This window comes from Cebus imitator, unplaced genomic scaffold (genome assembly GCF_001604975.1).
Source record: "Cebus imitator isolate Cc_AM_T3 unplaced genomic scaffold, Cebus_imitator-1.0 Scaffold638, whole genome shotgun sequence".
NCBI classification, from domain to species: domain Eukaryota; kingdom Metazoa; phylum Chordata; class Mammalia; order Primates; family Cebidae; genus Cebus; species Cebus imitator.
In genome coordinates, this window is record NW_016107953.1 from 644,398 (window position 1) to 668,862 (window position 24,465).

A 24,465-nucleotide genomic window follows, 5' to 3' on the forward strand; every position below is an offset into this window, starting at 1 on the left:
ACAAGGGCCTGATCCGGCGAGCCATCAGCCAGAGCGGTGTGGCCCTGAGCTCCTGGGTCATCCAGAAAAACCCCCTCTTCTGGGCCAAAAAGGTAAACGGAGGAGGGCAGGGGTGGGCAGGGAGGGGCTGCTTTGATACCGGGTAGGGGCCGTCCTCATTTCCATTCTCTGTCCTGGACCCCGTTCCTGCCTTCAAATGGTTCTGCACCGTGAACACTGGCCTCCCCACACCCGCCGGCCTTGATCGTGCCCCCAGCTGGCGGAGAAGGTGGGTTGCCCTGTGGAGGACACTGCCAGGATGGCCAAGTGTCTGAAGGTGACCGATCCCCGAGCCCTGACGCTGGCCTATAAGATGCCGCTGGCAGGCATGGAGTGTGAGTAGCTGCTCAGGTTGGGCCGTGGGGTCTCGAGGTGGGGGTGGGTACTGCCAGGAAGTACTCTGGAAGAGAGGAAGGTGGCAGAGCTGCAGCCTGGTCCTGCCACCACCAAGCGGCTGTCTCCCCTCCAAGGCCCAGCTGTAAGAAAGAGGAGATGGGAAGCCATTTCTTCTTCTTTTTTTTTTTTTTGAGACTGACGGAGTCTCACTCTGTCGCCCAGGCTGGAGTTCCGTGGCAGGATCTCAGCTCATTGCAACCTCCGCCTCCTGGGATCAAGTGGTTCTCCTGACTCAGCCTCCTGTGTAGCTGGAACTACAGGCATGTGTCACCATGCCTGGCTAATTTTTGTATTTTTAGTAGAGACGGGATTTTGCCATGTTGGCCAGGCTGGTCTCAAACTCCTGATCTCAGGTGATCTGCCCACCTCAGCCTCCCAAAGTGTTGGGATTACAGGCGTGAGCCACCTCGCCTGGCGCATTTTTTCTTCTTATCTCCCATGAGTCACTGACTCCCCCTTTGAGAAGCTGATGAACATTTGGAGCCCACTGCCCCACCTCATGCATTCATATGCTGTCATTTGCATATAATTTTAGGGAGATTCATACACCCCAGACCAAGAGCCTTTTTGCTGGATGACATTTCCTTCCTTCCTTCAGAAAATATGTAATAAACTGTAGCACTGGGGCCTCCAGCTCCACGATTCTGTACCCCAGAAAGGCCTGGGGACCCCTTCCACAAGCACCTGTGAGTGTCAGCCTCCCCAGCTTGCTAGGCTACACTTCTCTCTTGCTCATTCTCCCATGGAAACGTGCCATGAAGCCCCGTCATCTGCATGTCTACCTGACAGGAACTCAACTGCACGGGCTGGGCAAGTCCGAGCAAAGCAAGAAGCAGGGCCCCACTGGGAGCAAGGCCCGTTGTGCTGGGCCCAGTGACAGCGGGGACCCTCTGTCTCAGCAGCCACGGGGTCCTCTAGGGGCCAGTCCAGGGGTGTGGAGGGCAGTGCAGACCTCGCACCATGTTTGGCTAATGGACTGGAACCCAGCCCTGCGAGAGGGAGCTCCTTCTCCGTCAGTCCCCTCAGTGGCTTCTAAGTTTTCCTCCTTCCTGATTCAGGCCCAGCAAAGAGAGAGAGAGGAGAGGGAGGGGCTGCCGCTGAAGAGGACAGATCTGGCCCTAGACAGTGGCTCTCAGCCTGGGACATGTGGCAAGGCCTGGAGACATTTGTGATTGTCCCTGTTGGGGAGGGGTGCTCCTGGCACCTCGTGGGTCGATGCTCTTGATGCCCTAAACATCCTACAGAGCACAGGATGTCCCCGATGGTGCAGAATCCTCCCTGCCCCAAGTGTCCATAGATCAGAGAAGGAAGAACATGGCCAACTCCAGCCCTGAGAGGCAAGGGGTAGCTCAGGGGGACACTGGAAGGTACTAGAACCTGCTGGCTCTCCCACCCAGACCCCATGCTGCACTACCTGGGCTTCCTCCCTGTAATTGATGGAGACTTCATCCCCGATGACCCCGTCAACCTATACGCCAACGCCGCCGACATCGACTACATAGCAGGCACCAACAACATGGACGGCCACATCTTCGCCAGCATTGACATGCCTGCCATCAACAAGGACAAGCAGGAAGTCACAGAGTAAGGGGGCACCAGACCCAGGGGCAACCCGGGCTGGAGTTGGGCCAGCCTGGAGAAGGAAGGCATTGAGTGGAGGATTGGGAGTGAGAAAGTTAGCACCAGTATAGCTGGGTGTGCAGACACCCTCCTGTTGGCACAGGGAGAGCATCAGTGCCTACTTGTTCCCCGCAGGGAGGACTTCTTCAGGCTGGTCAGTGGGCTCACCATCACCAAGGGGCTCAGAGGCGCCAAGACAACCTTTGACGTCTACACCGAGTCCTGGGCCCAGGACCCATCCCAGGAGAACAAGAAGAAGACTGTGGTGGACTTTGAGACTGACATCCTCTTCCTGGTGCCCACTGAGATTGCCCTGGCCCAGCACAGAGCCAACGCCAAGTGAGGATCTGGGAAGGGGATGGGTCCTGGGGGGCCCTCTTGGGTGCTGCATTTCCAGCCGAGGCCTCTCTGTAGATAGCTCACAGGCATCTGGGTTGTCTGGGAAGTGGTGCTGGAGTCCCCTCCTGTGCCTTCCTGATCCACTTTGCTGAGCCTGGCAAGACTTGAGGGCCTCTGTTTTCCTCCCAGCCCCTAGGGGGTTTACAAACCCCAGCATCCTCTGCTCTGCTCAGCCCCGCACCCCACAGTCCTTGTCACTGGAGAGTTATTGAGCTGCCTTTTATCCCCCACACTGTGTAGATTGAGAGAACACCGGACAAGGGTTTTTCTATTCTATGACTCTTAGAGGCCTTGTTGGAAACAGAGGTTGAAAATAGATGCTCAGTGCTTCAAGGAAAAATCAGCACGGAGACAAAGGATCTTTCAGCAATGCGATTTTTACTTCCTGGACTGCAGGAAGGATATTCTTGTGACAAAATGGCTAAGGAGAGTACCCTTCCTGCAGTCCAGGAAGTAAAAATCGCATTGCTGAGAGATCCTTTGTCTCCGTGCCGATTTTTCTTTACGGCACCAAGCATGTATTGCCAACAGGCCTCAACTTTGCCAATTTACAAAATATTTTCAGCCCACGGCCACATTAAAGACCTTTATGTAAGAATAGCTTATTAAAATAAAAAATAAGGCTGGGTACAGAGGCTCATGCCTGTAATCCCAGCACTTTGGGAGGTTGAGGCAGGAGGATCACTTGAGGTCAGGAGTTTGAGACCACTCTGGCCAACATGGCAAAACCCTGTCTCTACCAAAAATACAAAAATTAGCCAGACGTGGTGCGCACCTGTAAACCCAGCTACTCGGGAAGCTGAGGCAGGAGAATCACCTGAACCCAAAAGGTGGAGGTTGCAGTGAGCTAAGATTGCTCCACTGCACTCCAGCATGGGCAACAGAGCAAGACTCTGTCTCAAATAAATAAGTAAAAGAAAATAATAATAAAAATGAAAAATAAGAAATGCTAAAAAGACGGGAAGATAAAAGTATGCCAAGAAGTCTGGGATGAAAGCATTGCAGCAACTAAGCAATCCACTGAGCTGTGAGCCTCCTTTCAGTCAAGGCAAAAAGGGAAACAGTGGAGGGCCCATGCCTTGTCCAATCCAATTGAAGAATGCATATTCACTTGGAGAGAAAACTATTTCTTGATACTGGATTATAGAAGGAAGGTGCCTCACAGTGTTTTATAAAGCTGAAATATGAATTCAGTTGAAATCGTAGAACCCATGAATCCATGAATTTGATCCACAGCTTTCCCTTCCCTGGGTATAAGAAGCCCAGTCTCTTCATGTGAATTCCCCAGCCCCTTCTCTGCCCGCTGCCCGGGACCTCCCTTTAGGGCTGGACTCTGGGCTGGGTGGTCCCTGGTGGGCACCCTGCCTACTTGGGTGGTCTCTCCCCTCCAGGAGTGCCAAGACCTACACCTACCTGTTTTCCCATCCCTCTCGGATGCCCACTTACCCCAAATGGGTGGGGGCGGACCATGCAGATGACATCCAGTATGTCTTCGGGAAGCCCTTCGCCACCCCCCTGGGCTACCGGCCCCAAGACAGGACAGTCTCTAAGAACATGATCGCCTACTGGACCAACTTTGCCAAAACAGGGTAAGGCGTGGGTTGAGCGCAGAGGGGAGGACCTTAGACGTAAGGGCCTCCTGCCAGCAGGCCCTGTTCCCTCACTAGCCAGGGGAGGGACTTTGGGCGAGCCACTTAACCTCCCCCAGCATGGGAATCTATGTGTGTTTCCGAGGATAAAGAGCTACTGGCAGAGCCCCAAGCTCTGTGCATAGCCGGTGCCCAGTATGAAGTGAGGAGCCACGGTGCCCAGGGCCAGCTCGGGGGGGGATGGCTCAAGTGTGTGGGTGCAGAGCAGAGCTTCAGCCCCCTGAAAGTCCCCAGCCCTGAACAGCCTCTTCTCACTCTGCAGGGACCCCAATATGGGCAACTCAGCTGTGCCCACACACTGGGATCCCTACACCACCGAAAACGGTAGTTACCTGGAGATCACCAAGAAGATAGACAGCAACTCCATGAAGCGGGGTCTGAGAACCAACTTCCTGCGCTACTGGACTCTTAGCTATCTGGCGCTGCCCACGGTGACTGATCAGGGGGCCACCCCCGCACCCCCCGCAGGGGACCCTGAGGCCACCCCTGTCCCCCCCACGGGTGACTCTGAGGCCGCCCCAGTCCCCCCGACGGGTGACTCTGAGGCCGCCCCAGTCCCCCCGACGGGTGACTCTGAGGCCGCCCCAGTCCCCCCGACGGGTGACTCTGAGGCCGCCCCTGTGCCCCCCACAGGTGACTCTGAGGCCGCCCCTGTGCCCCCCTCGGGTGACTCTGAGGCCGCCCCAGTCCCCCCGACGGGTGACTCTGAGGCCATCCCTGTCCCTCCCACGGGTGATTCCGAGGCCGCCCCTGTGCCCCCCACAGATGACTCCAAGGGAGTTCAGATGCCTGCAGTCATTGGTTTCTAGCATCCCATGAGCCTTGGCCTCAAGAGGCCACAAGGGAGGGACCCCAGGGGCTCCCCTCCCCTCTTGAGCTCTTTCTGAATAAAACCTCATTCCCCTGTCTGGCGTCTTTCTTTGCTCCCAAGACTAAGCTGCAGGACCTGTCTGTCAATTGCAGGCTTGCTTTTTCATGCCCAGCTTGTCTGTCTTTGGCTAGAGGTGGCCTCAGGTTGGCTTCTATAGTCCTTTCACATAACCCTTGGGTCTTGGGCATCTTCCTACTTGCCAGCCACCAAGATGGTGCAGGCTCCAGCCCCTCCCTGGCATTTCCTGCCAGGGACCCAACCAAGCCATTTCCCCAGTGTGCGCTCCTTCGTTGGTGTGAATGTGGTGTTTAGAGACCCCAATCTGGTCACAGGGGTGGTGGTTGCTCCTGGGATTTCTTTACTGCTAGGGCTTTGGAAGAGACAGAGCTAGGAAATTCACCATTAAAAAAAAAAGCATGAAGCCATGCACAGTGGCTCACGCCTGTAATCCTACCCAGCACTTTGGGAGGCCAAGGCAGGAGGATCACTTGAGGTCAGGAGTTCGAGACTAGCCTGGCCAACATGGTGAAGCCCCATCTCTACTAAAAATACAAAAAATTAACCAGGTGTGGTGGCATGTACCTGTAGTCCCATCTCAAGCAGGAGAACCATTTGAGCCCGGGAGGTAGAGGTTGCAGTGAACCAAGATCGCACCACTGCACTCCAGCCTGGGCGACAGAGCAAGACACCAAATCAAATAATAATAAAGTATGAATTCATGCAGGTATTTCCCAGTTGTAAGATTGTGGGGTTTTACTTTTCTGATTTTACACCTGTTTCTTTTCTGCCTATGCTGAATGTCTGGGTTCCCGACAGCACCAGCATAATTGTTTATGTTATTTTTCCTGTAACATACATATGCTAGTTTCAAAATATAAGCTATTGCAATAAGTCATATAATAAGTTATAAAGTACATGAATTTAAATAAGAAATTATAAATTATATAAAGTAATATATCATAAAACAGTAAGACCCACGAAGGATCATTTAAGATTGGTTTGCTCATTCTCCTGAAATTCTCCCACAGAATATGCATTCGTGCCTCCAGGTCCCTTAAGTCACTCTGTGATTAGGCCATCTGCCGACACACAGTTACTTAGAACTTTGGGGTTTTTAAATCATGCAGATGTAGAAACCTACCTATGACGTTTTTTTTTTTTTTTTTTTTTTTTTTGTTGTTTAATTTTTTTTTTTGAGACTGACTTTTGCTCTTGTCACCCAGGCCGGGGTGCAATGGCATGATCTCAGCTCACTACAACCTCTGCCTTTTGGGTTCAGGCGAACCTCCTGCCTCAGCCTCCTGAGTAGCTGGGACTACAGGCATGTGCCACTATGCTAGGCTAATTTTTTTGTACTTTTAGTAGACACAGGGTTTCAGCATTTTGGCCAGGCTGGTCTCAAACTCCTAACCTCAGGTGATCTGCCCACCCCAGCCTCCCAAAGTGCTGGGGTTACCGTCATGAGGCACCATGCTGGCCCCTACCTAGGACTTTAAGTGGATGTTTCTCTGCTTGAAAACAAAGTTTTTGTGTTCATTTTAGATCATCCTGTAAACAATAACGTACGGACTTCTCATCCATAGTTTCTCCGAGTGAAGGTATTGATGGGGAAATGTGAAATTCAGAGAGGCAGACACAGGCCCAGGCCACACAGCTGTGGAGCGGCAGCATCGGGTGGGCCCTGTGTCGGATTTGCAGCTCTGCCTTGTGTGACGTAAGCTGGACTTCATTAAAATAAAAAATTTCTGCTCTGCAAAGAAAACAAAGACAAGCCACAGACTGGAAAAATATATTAGCAAAAGACATCTGATAAAGCACTGTTATCCACCTATACAGGTGGCAGATAAGCACCCGAAAAGACATCCCAGGCTGGGTGCAGTGGCTCAGGCACAGAATCCCATCATGTTCAGAGGGCGAGGCAGGACGGTCTCTGAGCAGCCTAGTAATCCAAGACTAGCCTGGACAACATAGCAAGACCCCATCTGTATTTCTGTATGAGATATATCCACATCATATGTTGTCAGGGAAATGCAAATTTAAACAGTGAGCTACCACTGCATACCTGTAATAATGGCCAAAATCCAGAAAGCTGGCCAAACACCAAATGCTGAGGAGGACGTGGAGCAACCAGAGCTCCCATTCGTTGCTGCTGGGAATGACAAGCGGCGCGGCCACGTTGGAAGACGGTCTGGCAGTTTCCTAATAATAAAACCCACTCCTAGCACGTGATCCAGCACTCTCAGTCCTTAGTATTTACCCAACCCGCAAACAGATGTTTATAGCTGTAAACCAAAACTAAAATTCCAAGCCCCTCAGCTGACTGAATGCAACACCCTCTCAGCCAGGGGGACCCAAAGGAACCTGAAGGTTCAGGCCATGATGGGCGGTAGGGGTTGGCCATGCCTCATTATACTCTCTTCCCTTTGGAATTCAGGCTCAGCTGACTGGCCTTACAACAGAGCTCTGAAGACTGACAGGACAGACTCTGTAGAAATAAGACATAAAATTCCAACCTGACTACAGTATAGCATCACATGACAGACAGATGGCAGGTCATGAAAGAAATGGAAGTATTTTATTCCAAAATGTATTTCTTTTTTTTTTTTTACTTTTTTTTTTTTAAAGACGTGGTTTCACCATGTTGGTCAGCCTGGTCTTGAACTCCCAACCTCAGGTGATCCACTCGCCTTGGCCTCCAAAGTGTTTGGATTATAGGCATGAGCCACCGCGCCCAGCCCCCAAAATGTATTTATTTGACATATTTTGGAATGGCCCTGCACAGCTGTCTCTTGTGGAGGAAATCTGCATTCTGCAGAGAATATGTTTCCTTTATCAGGTCATTTCTGAAGAGCCGAGCACCTTTTAGAGATCTGAGATGGAAATATTTGTCATCGATTGTCTCTAAGGGCAGCCATCTATGAGACTTCATCTACATCATAAGAGCCTTGGTTTTATCTTCACCAAGACTCTTCTTTCTATTGTCTCCAGGTTCTTTGCTAAGAACTCTTTCAACCAACTGCTAATCAGAAAATCTTTGAAATCACCTATGATTTGTAAGCCAACCCAAACCCTCTCCATCCCCAGCTCCAGTGGTCTCCTCTTTCCAAACAGAACTAACATATAACTCGAATTATTCGTTTACGTCTTATGTCCCCCTGAAACGTATAAAACCGAGCTGTGACTCCGCCGCCCTGGCACCCTCGAGACCGTGCGTCTGGCCATAATCAATCATATCTGGCTCAGAATCCATCTCTTCAAATATTTTAGTTTGGCTTTTTTGATCAACATAACAGATGTTTATAGCAGTTTTCTTCATAATTGCCACAACCTGGAAGTAACCAAGATGTCCTTCAGCAGGTGAAAAACAGTATATCCAGACAATGGAATTTTTTCAGCTCTAAAAAGAAATGAGCTGGAAGACATCTTGAGGCAGTTAAAGAAAAGAAAGAGAAAGCTATCAAGCCAAGAAAAGACATGGAAAAAACTTAAATGAGTCTTACTAAGTGAAAGCAGCTCAACCTGAAAAGACTACCTACTGTGTGATTCCACCTCTGTGACACTGGGAAAAGGCAAAACTAGAGACAGTATAAAGGTTAGTGGTTGTCAGGGTGATACAGGAGTTCAGAAGAAATCTCTTAGGCTGATAGTAAGGGTAGGGGTGTCCTTGGTAAGCTTTTTTTTTTTTTTTTTTACATGGAGTCTCGCTCTGTCACCTGGGCTGGGGTGCAATGGCCCAATCTCGGCTCACTGCAACCTCTGCCTCCTAGGTTCAAAATTCTCCTGTCTTCAGCCTCCTGAGTAGCTGGGATTACAGGTGTCTGCACCATGCCCGACTAATTTCTTGTATTTTTAGTAGAGATGGGTTTCACCATATTGGCCAGGCTGGTCTCGAACTCCTTGTGACCCGCCCACCTCAGCCTCCCAAAGTGCTAGGATTATAGGCTTGAGCCACCGCGCCTGGCCAAGGCTTTTCTTTTTAATGAAAAGCAGTCCCAAATCATTTTCTTTCTTTTTTTTTTCTTTTTCTTTTTTTTTTTTGAGACGGAGTTTCGCTCTTGTTGCCCAGGCTGGAGTGCAATGGCGCGATCTCGGCTCACCGCAACCTCCACCTCCTGGGTTCAGGCAATTCTCCTGCCTCAGCCTCCTGAGTAGCTGGGACTACAGGCACGCGCCACCATGCCCAGCTAATTTTTTGTAGTTTTAGTAGAGACAGGGTTTCACCGTGTTGACCAGGATGGTCTTGATCTCTTGACCTCGTGATCCACCCGCCTCGGCCTCCCAAAGTGCTGGGATTACAGGCTTGAGCCACCGCGCCCGGCCCCAAATCATTTTCTAACAAAGAGCAGCCTGCAAAGTTGAGCAGCAGACATAGACAAGCAGCAGGCTTGCACGAGTGAGTGCCCATAGGAACTAGGGACTAGACATGCTAAGTTGTGGCTCCATCCTCCCATCTGTGCCAGCCACGTGTACAGTAAGAAACAGACAAGACAGTGCAGATCAACTGGAAAGCCTATTTGCATAATCAGATTAGGGCAGGGCCACCAGCCTTCCCCTCGTGCTCTGTAAACGTCACACCTGATAGAACCAATCTGTGAGTTCTATGTAAATCAGACTCCGCCTCCTCAAACCTGACTATAAATTCAGCGCATCTGGGTCCACCAGGCCTTTCCGCTTGGAGAAGAGACAGCTGTGGCTGTTTCTCTTCACTTCTGCCTATTAAACCTCCGCTCCTAAACTCCTCGTGTTTGGCCCTGTCCTAAATTTTCCTGGCGCACGACAATGAACCCCAGGGTATATATCCCAGACAACGTAGCTGCTTCAAGGGATTGGAGTGAGGAAGGATTGAATCAGTGGAGCCCAGGGGATTTCGAGAGCATTGAAACTTCGTGATGATACTGCGGGGGCCAAGCGAGAGCTTTCCTCTTCATCCTCTGAAGGGCCACTGCAAAATCACTGGCATGGGGCACATTGACTAACAGGGGAAAGAGCATGCATATTTGTTTAACGTGTATACACGGGAGCCTTTGAAGTGAAGACCCCACTTCCCAACAAAGCACAGAGCTTAGATGCCATCTTGAGGTTACATAAAGAATGTGGGCTCACAACATGGCCAAAACTGGGTTATGGGCTAGGCACAGTGGTTGACGCCTATAATCCCAGCACTTTGGTGGGCAGAGGTAGGCAGATCACTTGAGCTCAGGAGTTCGAGACCAGCTTGGCTAACATGGCAAAACCCTGTCTCTACTAAAAATACAAAAATTAGCGGGTGTGATGGCACACGCCTGTAATCCCAGCTACTTGAGAGGGTGAAGCAGGAGAATCCTTGAGCTTAGGAGTTTCAGACTGTAGTGAGCTGTGATTGTGCCACTGCACTCTAGCCTGGGTGACAGAGTGAGACCATGTCTCAAAAAAAAAACCCCAAAAAAGCCCTAGAAAATCTGTAGTCTTCGGGTGATGACAACTGTGCACCCTGCCCGGCCCCACCATCCTCCTTCCTGCCCGCCACCGTGATGCCTGCCTCTGCTCCCAGGTAAGCAGTAACCTGCACAGGTGCACCGTGGGTTTTGGGGAAACCGGATCATCCCTGCACCAGGGTGGGGTGGAGGGGAAGGGGTGTCTGAGTGCACATGACCCAGCATGTGACCTTGGCCCTGGCGCAACAAATACCCGAGGCCCAGAGGGAGGGCCAGCCAGAGGCTGACGCACACCATGGGGCGCCTGCAGCTGGTTGTCTTGGGCCTCACCTGCTGCTGGGCAGTGGCCAGTGCCTCGAAGGTGAGCCCAGCAGAGGGCAGGTCCTGTCTCCTCCCAGCTCAATCCTATCTGGAAACTTGGGGCCAGGCTGAGGAAGAGAGCCCAGCACAGCCCCACGGCAGTTCCCGGGCGCTCACCCTCATTTCTAGGGGGACAGGTGCCAGGTAAAACACAGGATGCCCAGTTCCATTTGAATGTCAGATAAACCGCCAAGAACTGCTCTGTAAGAATCTCCCATGCAATATCTGAAACATACTTATATGGGCCGGGCGCCGTGGCTCATGCCTGTAATCCCAGCACTTTGGGAGGCCAAGAGGGGAGGATCACTTGGGTCAGGAGTTGGAGACCAGCCTGGCCAACATGGTGAAACTCCGTCTCTACTAATAATACAAAAATTAGTCAGGCATGGTGACAGGCACCTGTAATCCCAGCTTCTTGGGAGGCTAAGGCCGGAGAATCACTTGAACCTGGGAGGTGGGGGTTGGCCTGAGCTGAGATCACACCACTGCACTCCACCCTGGGTGACAGAGCGAGACTCAGTCTCAAAAAAAATGAAACATGTTTATAGTAAAAACCAATTCACTGTTTACCTGAAATTCCAATGTAACTGGCTGGGCCTCTTGAAATTGCATTTGCTAAGCCTGGTGATCCCACCTAAAAACCTCTGTGAGGTCCATGTTGTTCCCATTTTATAGAAGGGGAAACAGGCCCAGGGGCAGGGAAAGCAGGCAGAGGAGTAGAGAGAGGCTGGCAGAGGGGGGTAGAGAGAGGATGGCAGAGGGGGTAGAGGCTGGAAGAGGGGATAGAGAGAGGCTGGCAGAGGGGACAGAGAGGCAGGCAGAGGGGACAGAGAGAGGCAGGCAGAGGGGACAGAGAGAGGCTGGCAGAGGGGACAGAGAGAGGCAGGCAGAGGGGATAGATAGAGGCTGGCAGAGGGGGTAGAGAGAGGCTGGCAGAGGGGGTAGAGAGAGGCTGGCAGAGGGGTAGAGAGAGGCTGGCAGGCCGTTTACCCAGGATTGCACAGCTGTTACCTTCTGTTCTGAGCAGGAACTTGAAACCTGGGCTACTCCACACCAGGGTCCTGGTTCCTCCAGAGGGAGAGCCGGCAGGCCAGAGCTCTTTTGAGTCATCCACAAAATCTGCCCTTTCTGCCTGTGAGGGACAAGCCACAGTAACCCCAGTCCCCACAGGAAGCCGGCGAGGGTGCCCGGCCCAGGCCCCATCTCTAGCAGGAGTTGCACAGGGGACCCCAGTCCCTGACCACGCTGTTCTCCTGCCTGCCGCCTCTCAGGCCTGGGGGATGCCTTGCTCCATTCCCTCTGCCTGCTCTCCACATTCCCTGCCCCTGGGACCTGGAGGTTTGGGCAGCAGTCCTGGGATTCTGACTCAAAGGGGAGGCCACCCTCTTCTTGGGTGAGCTCTTCTTAGGGTGCTGAGAGGCTTTCGGCAGGTCAGTAAGACCCCTCCCCATCCCCCACCCTGAGGCCCTCAGGCCACTCTCAATACCACAGGGACACTTTTGGAGGTGACTTCCCTACACCCCCTCCCAGAGGTGGGGCGGGGCTGGGGGTGCTGGCACGAGGAGGCACAGAGGCCCCCAGGGGTTGTCCGCGGTGCCCGCAGGGGCTGGTTTTGGCTTCTTTTCTCCAGCGGCAGGTGTGCCACTCTCCCACTCCAGTGTGGCAGGGGGCCCATCAGCCTAGACTTCAGAGGGCTGCTGGGACCCTGGCTGGGCCTGGGGGTGTACGGTCACCCTGCCCTTCCCCACCTGGAACCTGGCACAGGTGGGAGCCAGAAAGCATCGACCTGCTCCCACCACCCACCACTGGCAGGGTAGCTGCTGCCCCAGAAGGACAGGAGGTGGCAGTGGGACAGACAGCTGCCTCCCAACAGGGTGACCTCAAGCCCAAAAGCTGCCAAGTCTCAGTTCCCCCAGGGACAGTGGGTGGATGAGTGCCAACCTCTAGTCTCCTTGTAGGGTTAGGTAGTTTGGTGCACAGAGGCAGTTCTCATGGCACAGGGAAGGGTGGAGGGTCCCTAGGGGGGGGATCTTTACCAGCAGGGGTCCCAGGAGCTATGGGGACTTGGGCGTGGGGCCATCAACTCTGTGCCCAGCCAGCTAGGCCCTGTGCTGGAAGATGAGAGGGGGAAAAAGGAGGCCCCACCCCTCAGGAAGGAGGAAGGTTGGTGTGAAACATTCCAGGGACACTGAGCATTGGGTACGCCCCTGCCGGGAGCCGGACAGGCCTCCCATCTGATGGCAAACAGGCCGACAGGAGGCACGGCTGTGGCTCATCTTCCACATGGGGAAACTGAGGATCATAGTCAAGGCCGGGCGGCCATGGCCAGAACCCACACCTCCACCCCACCTCCTGGAGGGCTGCCTAGTGGGAACACTGGTTGAACCAGTTTCCTGTAAGATTCTGGGAGCAGGACAGCCCCAGGGATAAGGAGGGGAGCAGGAATCCTCAAGCCCTGAGCAGTGCGGGGCAGGGGGTGCTCCTGGGTCTCCTGTGCAGAGCTGTCCCACTTTGAAGCTGTCTTTGCCTCTGGGCACCCAGAGTCGGCTTCCCTTGCTCCCTCCGGATTCAGGTCCAGGAACTCACCCCCTCCAGCGCCCCACCCAACCCAGCCTCCTGGGGACCCACCCAGTCCAGCACCCCACTGGACCCAGCCTCCTGGGAACCCACCTCATCCACCACTCCACCCAATCCAGTCTCTTAGGGACCCACCCCATTCAGCACCTCACCCGACCCAGCCCCTTAGGAACCCACTATTTGCCAACCTGGGCTCCTCCGGGGCCCCAACTCTGTTGAGGGCATTTCCACCCCTCCCACGCTGGTCTCCCCTCCTGCAGGCCAGGTCTGGGTGCTGGTCTCTAGCACCCACTCCCCTGCCCTGCCCCCAGGTAACTATGGCCTTCGGGATCAGCACATGGCCATTGCTTGGGTGAAGAGGAATATTGCGGCCTTCGGGGGGGACCCCAACAACATCACCATCTTTGGGGAATCGGCTGGAGGTGCCAGCGTCTCTCTGCAGGTCTGGGGACCCCTGGAGGGGAGGGCCCGTCCCAAAGTTTGCCAGGAAGCTCAGACAGGAGGCAGAGGGCGGGAGGGGCAGTGTGGAGCTGGGGCTGTGGTGCTGGGGTGTCCTTGGCCCAGCCTGGGGTGGGTGGAGTCAGGAGTGGCCTTGGTGACGGGATTTCTGGATGTCGTAGACCCTCTCCCCCTACAACAAGGGCCTGATCCGGCGAGCCATCAGCCAGAGCGGTGTGGCCCTGAGCTCCTGGGTCATCCAGAAAAACCCCCTCTTCTGGGCCAAAAAGGTAAATGGAGGAGGGTAGGGGTGGGCAGGGAGGGGCTGCTTTGATACCGGGTAGGGGCTGTCCTCATTTCCATTCTCTGTCCTGGACCCCGTTCTGCGCCGTGAACACTGGCCTCCCCACACCCGCCGGCCTTGATTGTGCCCCCAGCTGGCGGAGAAGGTGGGTTGCCCTGTGGACGACACTGCCAGGATGGCCAAGTGTCTGAAGGTGACCGACCCCCAAGCCCTGACGCTGGCCTATAAGATGCCGCTGGCAGGCATGGAGTGTGAGTAGCTGCTCAGGTTGGGCCGTGGGGTCTCGAGGTGGGGGGGGGGTACTGCCAGGAAGTACTCTGGAAGAGAGGAAGGTGGCAGAGCTGCAGCCTGGTCCTGCCACCACCAAGCGGGTGTCTCCCCTCCAAGGCCCAGCTGTAAGAAAGAGGAGATGGGAAGCCATTTCTTCTTCTTTTTTTTTTTTTTGAGACTGACGGAGTCTCACTCTGTCGCCCAGGCTGGAGTTCCGTGGCAGGATCTCAGCTCATTGCAACCTCCGCCTCCTGGGATCAAGTGGTTCTCCTGACTCAGCCTCCTGTGTAGCTGGAACTACAGGCATGTGTCACCATGCCTGGCTAATTTTTATACTTTTAGTAGAGACGGGGTTTGTTGGCCAGGTTGGTCTCTAACTCCTGACCTCAGGTGATCTGCCTGCGGAGACTCCCAAAGTGCTGGGGTTACAGGGGTGAGCCACCTCGCCTGGCCATTCTTTCTTCTTATCTCCCATGAGTCACTGACTCCCCCTTTGAGAAGCTGATGAACATTTGGGGCCCACTGCCCCACCTCATGCATTCATATGCTGTCATTTGCATACAATTTTAGGGAGATTCATATACCCCAAACCAAGAGCCTTTTTTCTAGATGACCATTCATTCATTCATTCATTCAGCAAACATTTACTGAACTGTCCACTGGGGCCTCCAGCTCCACGATTCTGTACCCCAGGAAGGCCTGGGGACCCCTTCCACAAACACCTGTGAGTGTCAGCCTCACCAGCTTGCTAGGCTACACTTCTCTCTTGCTCATTCTCCCATGGAAACGTGCCATGAAGCCCCGTCATCTGCATGTCTACCTGACAGGAACTCAACTGCACGGGCTGGGCAAGTCCGAGCAAAGCAAGAAGCAGGGCCCCACTGGGAGCAAGGCCCGTTGTGCTGGGCCCAGTGACAGCGGGGACCCTCTGTCTCAGCAGCCACGGGGTCCTCTAGGGGCCAGTCCAGGGGTGTGGAGGGCAGTGCAGACCTCGCACCATGTTTGGCTAATGGACTGGAACCCAGCCCTGCGAGAGGGAGCTCCTTCTCCGTCAGTCCCCTCAGTGGCTTCTAAGTTTTCCTCCTTCCTGATTCAGGCCCAGCAAAGAGAGAGAGAGGAGAGGGAGGGGCTGCCGCTGAAGAGGACAGATCTGGCCCTAGACAGTGGCTCTCAGCCTGGGACGTGTGGCAAGGCCTGGAGACGTTTGTGATTGTCCCTGTTGGGGAGGGGTGCTCCTGGCACCTCGTGGGTCGATGCTCTTGATGCCCTAAACATCCTACAGAGCACAGGATGTCCCCGATGGTGCAGAATCCTCCCTGCCCCAAGTGTCCATAGATCAGAGAAGGAAGAACATGGCCAACTCCAGCCCTGAGAGGCAAGGGGTAGCTCAGGGGGACACTGGAAGGTACTAGAACCTGCTGGCTCTCCCACCCAGACCCCATGCTGCACTACCTGGGCTTCCTCCCTGTAATTGATGGAGACTTCATCCCCGATGACCCTGTCAACCTATCCGCCAATGCCACCGACATCGGCTACAAGCAGGAACCAACAATATGGACGGCCACATCTTCGCCAGCATTGACATGCCTGCCATCAACAAGGACAAGCAGGAAGTCACAGAGTAAGGGGGCACCAGACCCAGGGGCAATGGCACCAGACCCAGGGGCAACCCGTGCTGGAGTTGGGCCAGCCTGGAGGAGGAAGGCATCGAGTGGAGGATTGGGGGTGAGAAAGTTAGCACCAATATGGTTGGGTGTGCAGACACTCTCCTATTGGCACAGGGGGAGCATCAGTGCCTACTTGTTCCCCATAGGGAGGACTTCTTCAAGCTGGTCAGCGGGTTCACCATCACCAAGGGGCTCAGAGGCACCAAAACTACCTTTGATGTCTACACCGAGTCCTGGGCTCAGGACCCATCCCAGGAGAACAAGAAGAACAAAGTCCATGGTGGACTTTGAGACTGACATCCTCTTCCTGGTGCCCACTGAGATTGCCCTGGCCCAGTACAGAGCCAACGCCAAGTGAGGATCTGCGCAGGGGTGGGTCCCGGGCACTGGGACCTGGGCAGGGGTGGGTCCCGGGTGCTGGGACCTGGGCAGGGGTGGGTCCTGGTGTTCCCTCCCGTGGTGCTGCACCTTTCAGCCGAGGCCTCGCTCTGGGTGGCTGACAGGTGTCTGGTTGTCCAGGAAAGTGGTACTTGAGTCCCCTCCTGTGCCTGCCTGATCTGCTTTGCTGAGGCCTGGCAAGACTTGAAGGACTCTTTTTCCCTCCCAGCTTTCAGGGGATTTACAAACCTCAGGATCCTCTGCCCTGGTCGGCCCTGCACCCTACGGGATCACCTGAGGCCAGGAGTTTGAGACCAGTCTGGCCAACATAGCAAAAGCCTGGCTCTCCTAAAAATACAAAAATTAGCCAGGTGTGGTGGTGCACACCTGCAGTTCCAGCCACTCAGGAGGCGGACGCAGGAGAATCACTTGAATCTGGGAGGTGGAGGTTGCAGTGAGTAGAGATTGTGCCACTGCACTCCAGCATCAGCAACGGAGTGACACTCTGTCTCCAATAATAAGTAAATAAATAATAAAAATTAACAATAAGTTAGGGTGCTAAAAAGATAAGAAGATAAGAGTATACCTAGAAGTCTAGGACGAAAGCTTTGCAGCAACTAAGCAATCCACTGAGCTGTGAGCCTCCTTTCAGTCAAGGCAAAAAGGGAAACAGTTGAGGGCCCATGCCTTGTCCAATCCAATTGAAGAATGCACATTCACTTGGGGAGAAAACTATTTCTTGATACTGAATTAAAAAAGGAAGGTGCCTCACAGTGTTTTGTGGAGGTGAAGTATGAATTCAACTGAAATTGCAGAACCCATGAATCCATGAATTTGATCCACAGCTTTCCCTTCCCTGGGTGTAAGAAGCCCAGTCTCTTCATGTGAATTCCCCAGCCCCTTCCCTGCCCGCTGCCTGTGACCTCCCTCTAGGGCCAGTGTCTGGGCTGGGCAGTCCCCAGTGGGCACCCTGCCTACTTGGGTGGTCTCTCCCCTCCAGGAGTGCCAAGATGTACACCTACCTGTTTTCCCGTCCTTCTCGGATGCCCACTTACCCCAAATGGGTGGGGGCGGGTCATATGGACAGAATCCAGTACGTATTCGGGAAGCCCTTTGCTACCGGCCCCAAAACAGGACTGTCTCAAAGGCTGTGATCGCCTACTGGACCAACTTTGCCAAAACAGGGTAAGGCATAGGTTGAGCCTGGGGCAGAGGGCCACAGACGTAAAGGCCGCCTGCCAGCAGGCCCTGTTCCCTCACTTGCCAGGGGAGGGACTTTGGGCGAGTCCCTCCCACCGCATTCAGAGAGGTGGCATATCTGCATTCAGCTGCATTCAGAGAGGGAGCTGGGCTCTGGCAGGCTGTGACCCCCTCTGGACCAGGGGAGCCCAGCCATGCCATGTCCTCTGGGTGCAGGGAGTGACATCTGTGTTCTAACTGAGGTCTGGGGAACCTGCCTGGGAAGAGAAAGCTCCTCTAGCTGGATTCAAGTCAAAGAAGGAATAACACCTCACCCCGGAAGGTTGGAAGCAGAGGATGGGAAGGGTGCTGGGCAGTACGCACTGGGTGGTGAGCCCCTGGGGGATGCCCAATGGCTCTGGCAGGGTTGGTGGGGCAGAGTCAGAACCACTCCTGACTGCCTGACCCTGCCTCTGCCGGGTCCAAGCCCAGGCACATCACCGAGCACTTGACCAGCCTGACCTCACCATGGCCTTGAGAGGTGGCACTGTGCCCCCTCTCAGACGTTTATAGTTATCTAGAGGAAGATGAGGCCTGAGAGGGCATCACACACCCAGGGTCACTCAGAGCAAGGATTTGAACCCAGGTCCCGGACTCCAAAGCCAGTGCTCGGAACCACGTTGGGGGTCTTCTTCCCACTCCTAACCTACCTTCTAGACAGGCACTGTGGGGTAGGGTGGGTCTCAGATGAGAGAAGATTCCAGAATCCCGAGCAACTTTGCCTGTGGGGGCTCCGTGGTGGGAAGCAGCAGCACCCAAGGACAAGCCAGCCTCTCTCTCTGCCCCTCCAGCCTACAGACGGGACAGTAAGGCTCAGGGAGGGTGGGTCCTGTGGCCCCATACAGCAGAACTGAGCCGGGGTGAACCCTGTCCCCCAGAGAAGCAGGGGACACCCTGGCTGGCTGTGACCACTTTGGCCACCCTGGGTTTCCTGGGTTGGTCGAGGGGTGTGTGCTGTAAAAAGGAGACTCCCTGTCTCCCTGTCACAGACTGAGTGAGACAGACCCACCTGGCAGTGTGGGCCTCTCCCAGCGACTGTCCCTCTTGGGCAAGGAAAGCCTGAGGATGCAATAATGTGTCCCTTCCTTGGCCACACTGGTACCCACAAGAATGATTGTGTTTCTACCTGCTGAGTCAGCCTCCAGCACTATGAGAGAAAGCCTGGGACTCTAGTGCCTCTTCCCAGCCCTCGCGACTGACACCTGTCTCTTGTTGAAAGAAAGCACAGTCATGCCTACCTGTCATTCAGAACATTACATCCCTGGATGGCCAGGCCGTGTCAGAAGGGGTGGGCTGTGGGGACCCAGGTGTGTTCCACCTCTGGGCTCCACCCGTCATGCCTCTGCTTTGGTTTCAATGCTTGTCCCCTCCAAAACTCATGTTGACATTTAATCCCCAATGTGGCAGTATTGAGAGGTGATGCCTTTAAGAGGTGACTGGATCATCAGGGCCCTGCCCCCATAAAGGGATTCATGGATTCATGGGTCATCATGGGAGGGTAACTGGTGGCTTTGTAAGAGGAAGAGAGATTTAAGGAAGCACGTGAGCAGGCTCACATCCTCCCCACGTGATACCCAGTACCGCCTCGGGACACCCGAGTCCCCACCAGCAAGATACAGCCTCTCTGAGGCAGGAGAAGAGGGGATTAACGTAGCCAAGGGTTGGGGCAGAAGCAAAGGAACAGCAGGTGCAGCCAGTTCTCATGAGCCAGAGGACAGCAGGTGCAGCGTGTTCCAGGCCGGACTGGGCAGCACGCGGGCCACGTCCCGCCTCCTGTGATAGTAAGACAGGAGCTTCCACTTCAACCTCTGATTGACCGTGGGCCAAGCCTCCACTTCAGCCTCTGGTTGGCCCAGGATAATTCTTCGTAGGGTGTAACCAATTGGAGGCCTCTAAAGGGCAGCTAGGGGCCCGAGAGCTATTCTTTATAAAAACCCTGCGAGGCAGTGCGGTGGGGAGACTCCTGCCCGTTTGCTGGGCTTGCTCTGGCCCTGTGGATTGTGTGTTTGCTTCTTCAGTCTGTGCCTTTGGTACACTGTTATTTTGTTGCTTTGTCTTTTTGTTTGTTTTTGGGCAACCAGACTGACCAATGTCTTTTATTTTTCTTGAGACGGATTTTCACTCTTATTGCCCAGGCTGGAGTCCAGTGGGATGATATGGGCTCACTGCAACCTCTGCCTCCTGCATTCAAGTGATTCTCCTGTCTCAGCTGCCCGCCACCACACACAGCTAATTTTTTTGTATTTTTAGTGGAGATGGGTTTTACCTTGTTTGGCCAGGCTGGTCTCACACTGCTGACCTCGGGTGCCTCGGCCTCCCAAAGTGCTGTGATTACGGGTGTGAGCCACCGCGCCCGGCCGGCTGCTTCATCTTTCATTGCCTGGTTTTTTTGCTGCTTTGTTTGTGCGTTCTGTTCACTTCTTTGTTCAACATGCCAAGAACCTGGACAACTCAGTCAAGACTTTCCATCCGGTGACACCTCAACCTCAGACTCTCAGCCTTCATGACTGTAAGAAATTCCTTTTCTTTATAAATTACCCAGTTTTAGGTATTGTGTTATAAGCAACAGAAAATGGACTTTAAAAGCCTCCCTGGCAGAGGCGAGCCCTGCTGTGTGTCTGGGTGACACTTGCATCTGTCAAGCGGGAGGGAACAGCTCAGAATCGCCTGCAATCCATCTGGCTCTTGCCATTACAGACTCCAGGGTATGAAGTTGAAAATACAAAGGCAGGTAGGAGGTCACCGGGATCCTGCTGGCTGCTCCCAGTCCCGGGAAGCCTGGGAGGGCACTGGGGTGGGCTCAGGCCAGCACGTTACTGTCCCAGGGGTTACATTTCAGTGCTTTGTTGTAAGGACGTGGCCTTCTGCGTATGTGGATCCTGTCTCGGTGGCCTCCCTCTTTCCTGCCACAATGCCTGTGTTGCGTGTTTAACTATCCCACCCAGCACCAGGACATAACCAAAGCAGAGGCTGTGGACAAAGAATACAGGGCGGAGGGCCTGGGGCTTTCCAAGGTGTTTCTGGATGACACCAATCACACAAGGAGTTGCAGGGATGCTGGAGTCCTGGTTCACAGGTGGACACATCGCTCTGGAAGGTCAGAAGCAGAGGATGCCAAGGGTGCTGGGTGGCAGGTGCTGGGTTGTGGGCCCCCTGGGAGGTGCCCAATGGCTCTGGAAGAGTTGAGGGGGGCAGAGGTCAGAGTCGGAACCACCCCTACCTCTGCTGGGTCCAAGCCCAGGCACTGCAGTGAGCATGGCTTTGTGAGGTGAGCACTGTGGGCAGGAATGCTTATGAAATGAGGCCGACTGCAGCCCTAAACACAGCATCACAAGCCTTTCCCCAGAGAGAAAATGGACAGGCAATGGAAATCTATGGTTAGGGGCAACGATTCCCATCTAAGAAAAAGGGTGGACCACGGGCCTCTGGAGAGGACTGTGGGGGCAAAGTCCTGCCCGTCCACTGGCTAACACCCTTCCTTTAGCTTTGTCCACGCTTTCCGTATTGTACATATTATCCGTTTATAATTTTTCCCTTAGTGCTGACTGAATTCCAGAGTTTGACCTTGAAATTCACAGGTTCCTAATTGGTGGGCAAAAGAAACCTCAGGAAGACAAGCAGAAAATGCTCCTTTTCCCCTAAGGCCGTAGAAAGGCAGCCACCAGCCTGGCTGGGAAATGGTCCTTGCAGATACTATTTTTTTAAAATTGTGGTAAAATATACATGTAACACATGCTAATTTAACTGCTTTTAAAAGTAGAATTAAGTGGCATTACTTCCATTCGGTTGGGCAACCATCACCACTATTTCCAAAACTTTTTCATCACCCCAAATAGAAGCTCTGTGTCCATTCGCTAACTCCTCATTTCCCCCTCCCTCTAACCCCTGGTAACCTCTGTTTCTGTTTCCATAAATTCGCCTATTGGAGATGTTTCTCAGAAGTGGAACTATAATGTTTTCAAAGTTCATCCATGTTGTAGCATGTGTCAGCACAACATAGCTTTTTCCTTCTTTCTTTTTTTTTTTTTTTTTTTTTTTTTTTTAATACGGAGTTTCCCTCTTCTTGCCCAGGCTGGAGCGCAGTGGTGTGATCATGGCTGACTGCAACCTCTGCCTCTGGGGTTTAAGTGATTCTCCTGCCTCAGCCTCCCAAGTAGCTGGGATTACAGGTGTGCGCCACCATACCTGGATAATTTTTGTATTTTTAGTAGAGATGGGGTTTCACCATGTTGGTAAGGCTGGTCTTGAACTCCTGACCTCAAGTGATCCACCCACCTTAGCCTCTCAAAGTGCTAGGATTACATGTGTGAGTCATTGCACCCGGCCCCATTCCTTTTTATGGCTGAATAATATTCCACTGTATGTTGCTGGCATGTAATGGTGTTTTATAAAGCATTCTCTTATATCTGTTAGGAATGTTCCCACTTTCATTGCAAATTTTAGTAATGTGAGTCTTGTCTCTTTGTTGATCTAGGTAAAGCATTGTCAGTTTTGTGCTTTAGAAAGAACCAATTTTTGGTTTTATAGATTTCTGTGCTTTTCTATTCTCTGTTGTATCTCTGCCATGCTCTTCATTATCTCCTTCATTGTGCTAGCTTTGGGTTTTGTTCAGTTATCCTTAGTGTGTGCAGATGGGTTGTTAATTTGAGCTTTTTGCTTTTTTAACGTAGTCTTTACAGCTATAAATCTCCCCCACATACTGCTTTCGATTTTGTCGCCTGCTGTAGGTTTTGGTGTGTTGTGTTTTTGCTTTCATTGTCTCAAGGTGTCTTCTGATTTCCCTTGTGACTTCTTTTTAGACCCACTGGTTGTTTAAGAGTATGTTAAGGGCCTGGCCTGGTGGCTCATGCCTATAATCCCAGCACTTTGGGAGGCCCAGGCGGGTGGATCACGAGGTCAGGAGTTTGAGACCTGCCTGGCCAACATGGTGAAACCCCGTCTCTACTAAAAAAGATACAAAACTGAGCCAGGAGTGATGGTGCACGCCTGTAATCCCAGCTACTCAGAAGGCTGAGGAAGGAGAATTGCTTGAACCTGGGAGGCAGAGATTGCAGTGAGCTGAGATTGCACCACTGTCCTGCAGGCTGGGCGACAGAGTGAGACTGTCTCGGGGGAAAAATAGTGTGTTGCAATCCTTTTGTAGTTCATGATCATGATGATTGGGCGCTCACACACATGCATGAGATGTGACACCCTCAAACCTTATTACGACATTGGCACATTACCCAAGTGATGTGAAAAAGAAAAGAGCGTGTTAAGTTTCCACGTATTATGAGTATTCCAGTTTTCCTTCTGCTATGGATTTATGATTTTATCCTATTGTAGTTGGAAAGATACTTTATATAGTTTCAATTTTTTTAAACTTTATTGCCGGGTACGGTGGCTCACGCCTGTAATCCCAGCACTTTGGCAGGCCAAGGTGTGGCATCACCTGAGGTCAAGAGTTTGAGACCAGCCTGGCCGACATGGTGAAACTCCATCTCTACTAAAAATACAAAACTTAGCTGGACGTGGTGGCGGGTGCTGTCATCCCGTCTACTCGGGAAGCTGAGGCAGGAGAATCACTTGAACCAGGGAGGCAGAGGTTGCAGTGAGCCGAGACTGCGCTATTGTACTCCAGCCTGGGCAACAAGAGCGAAACTCCATCTTAAAAAAACAATTAAGACTTACTTTATGGCCTAACATATGGCCTATTCTGGAAAATGTTCCACGTGCACTTGAGAAGGACGTGTAGTCTACTGTTGCTGATTGGAGTGTTGTGTATATGTCTGCCATGCCTAATTGGTTTCTAGTGTTGTTCAAGTCCTCTATCAGTCTTCTATTTGGTTCTTGTCCGTTATTGGAGATGAGGTATTGAACTCTCCAATTGTGTATTTCGCATTTAATTGTGTCCATTTTTGCTTTCATGTATTTTGGGGGCGTTTGACATGTGCATATGTGCACAATTGTTGTGTCTTCATAAACTGAAGTTTTGTCAGCATATACTGACCTTCTTTGTCTTGTTACTGTTTTGACTTAAAATCTATTTTGTCTCACACTGTAGCCATTGTTAGAATATACGATTTTCATGGAATAACTTTTTGCTACCTTTTACTTCCGAGCTTTTTGTGTCTTAGTATTCAAACTTTGTCTCGGCTGGGAGTGGTGGCTCGTGCCAATAATCCTAGCACTTTGGGAGGCCAAGGTGAGCAGATCACTTGAGGTCAGGAGTTCGAAAGTGGACTAATCAATATGGTGAAACCCTGTTTCTATTAAAAATATAAACAAATTAGCTGGGCATGGTGGTGGACACCTGCAATCCCAGCTACTCAGGAGGCTGCGGCAGGAGAATTGCTTGAACCTGGGAGGTAGTGGTTGCAGTGGGCCGAGATCACTCCACTGCACTCCAGCCTTGGCAACAGAATGAGATTCCACCTCATAAAAATAAAAAATAAAATTTGTCTCTATGGGCTGGGTGCAGTGCTCACGCATGTAATCCTAGCACTTTGGGAGGCCAAGGCGGGTGGAACACTTGAGGTCAGGAGTTAGAGACCAGCTTGGCCAACATGGTGAAACCCTGTCTCTACTAAAAATAGATTAGCTGGATGTATTGGCAGGTGCCTGTAATCCTATTTACTCAGGAGACTGAAGCAGGAGAATTGCTTGAACCTGTGGGACAGAGGTTGCAGTGAGCTGATTTGGTGCCACTTCATTTCAGCCTGGGTGAAAGAGCAAAACTCTGTCTCTAAAAGAAATTGTCTATACAGCATAGAGATAGATCATGTTCTAAAAATCCATTCTGCCAATCTTTTTTTTTTTTTTTTTTTTTTTTTTTTTTTTTTTTTTTTTTTTTTTTTTTTTTTTT

The 24,465-nt window shown here is 52.5% G+C and overlaps 2 protein-coding genes and 1 non-coding gene across 3 annotated transcripts in view; all 3 read left to right on the plus strand.

Moving 5' to 3' along the window:
- CEL (carboxyl ester lipase) overlaps nt 1-5,010 on the plus strand; it is a 10,313-nt gene extending 5,303 nt beyond the window's left edge. The window contains exons 6-11 of the mRNA XM_017517567.2: nt 2-92; nt 257-374; nt 1,833-2,019; nt 2,191-2,394; nt 3,846-4,043; nt 4,366-5,010. Of these exons, the coding sequence (XP_017373056.2) occupies nt 2-92; nt 257-374; nt 1,833-2,019; nt 2,191-2,394; nt 3,846-4,043; nt 4,366-4,912 (1,345 nt within the window). The 3' untranslated portion in view covers nt 4,913-5,010. The remainder of the gene's footprint in view (nt 1; nt 93-256; nt 375-1,832; nt 2,020-2,190; nt 2,395-3,845; nt 4,044-4,365) is intronic.
- Nucleotides 5,011-10,683: 5,673 nt separating this feature from the next.
- LOC108295412 (bile salt-activated lipase-like) overlaps nt 10,684-24,465 on the plus strand; it is a 33,285-nt gene continuing 19,503 nt past the window's right edge. Inside the window, 10 exon segments of the mRNA XM_037734582.1 lie at nt 10,684-10,749; nt 13,495-13,767; nt 13,946-14,053; nt 14,201-14,318; nt 15,773-15,871; nt 15,874-15,958; nt 16,151-16,271; nt 16,273-16,358; nt 17,383-17,495; nt 17,498-17,567. Of these exon segments, the coding sequence (XP_037590510.1) occupies nt 10,684-10,749; nt 13,495-13,767; nt 13,946-14,053; nt 14,201-14,318; nt 15,773-15,871; nt 15,874-15,958; nt 16,151-16,271; nt 16,273-16,358; nt 17,383-17,495; nt 17,498-17,567 (1,139 nt within the window).
- Nucleotides 22,753-22,856, plus strand: LOC119469383. The gene has a single exon (XR_005198174.1). It is a non-coding gene; the product is annotated as a small nucleolar RNA U13 (small nucleolar RNA).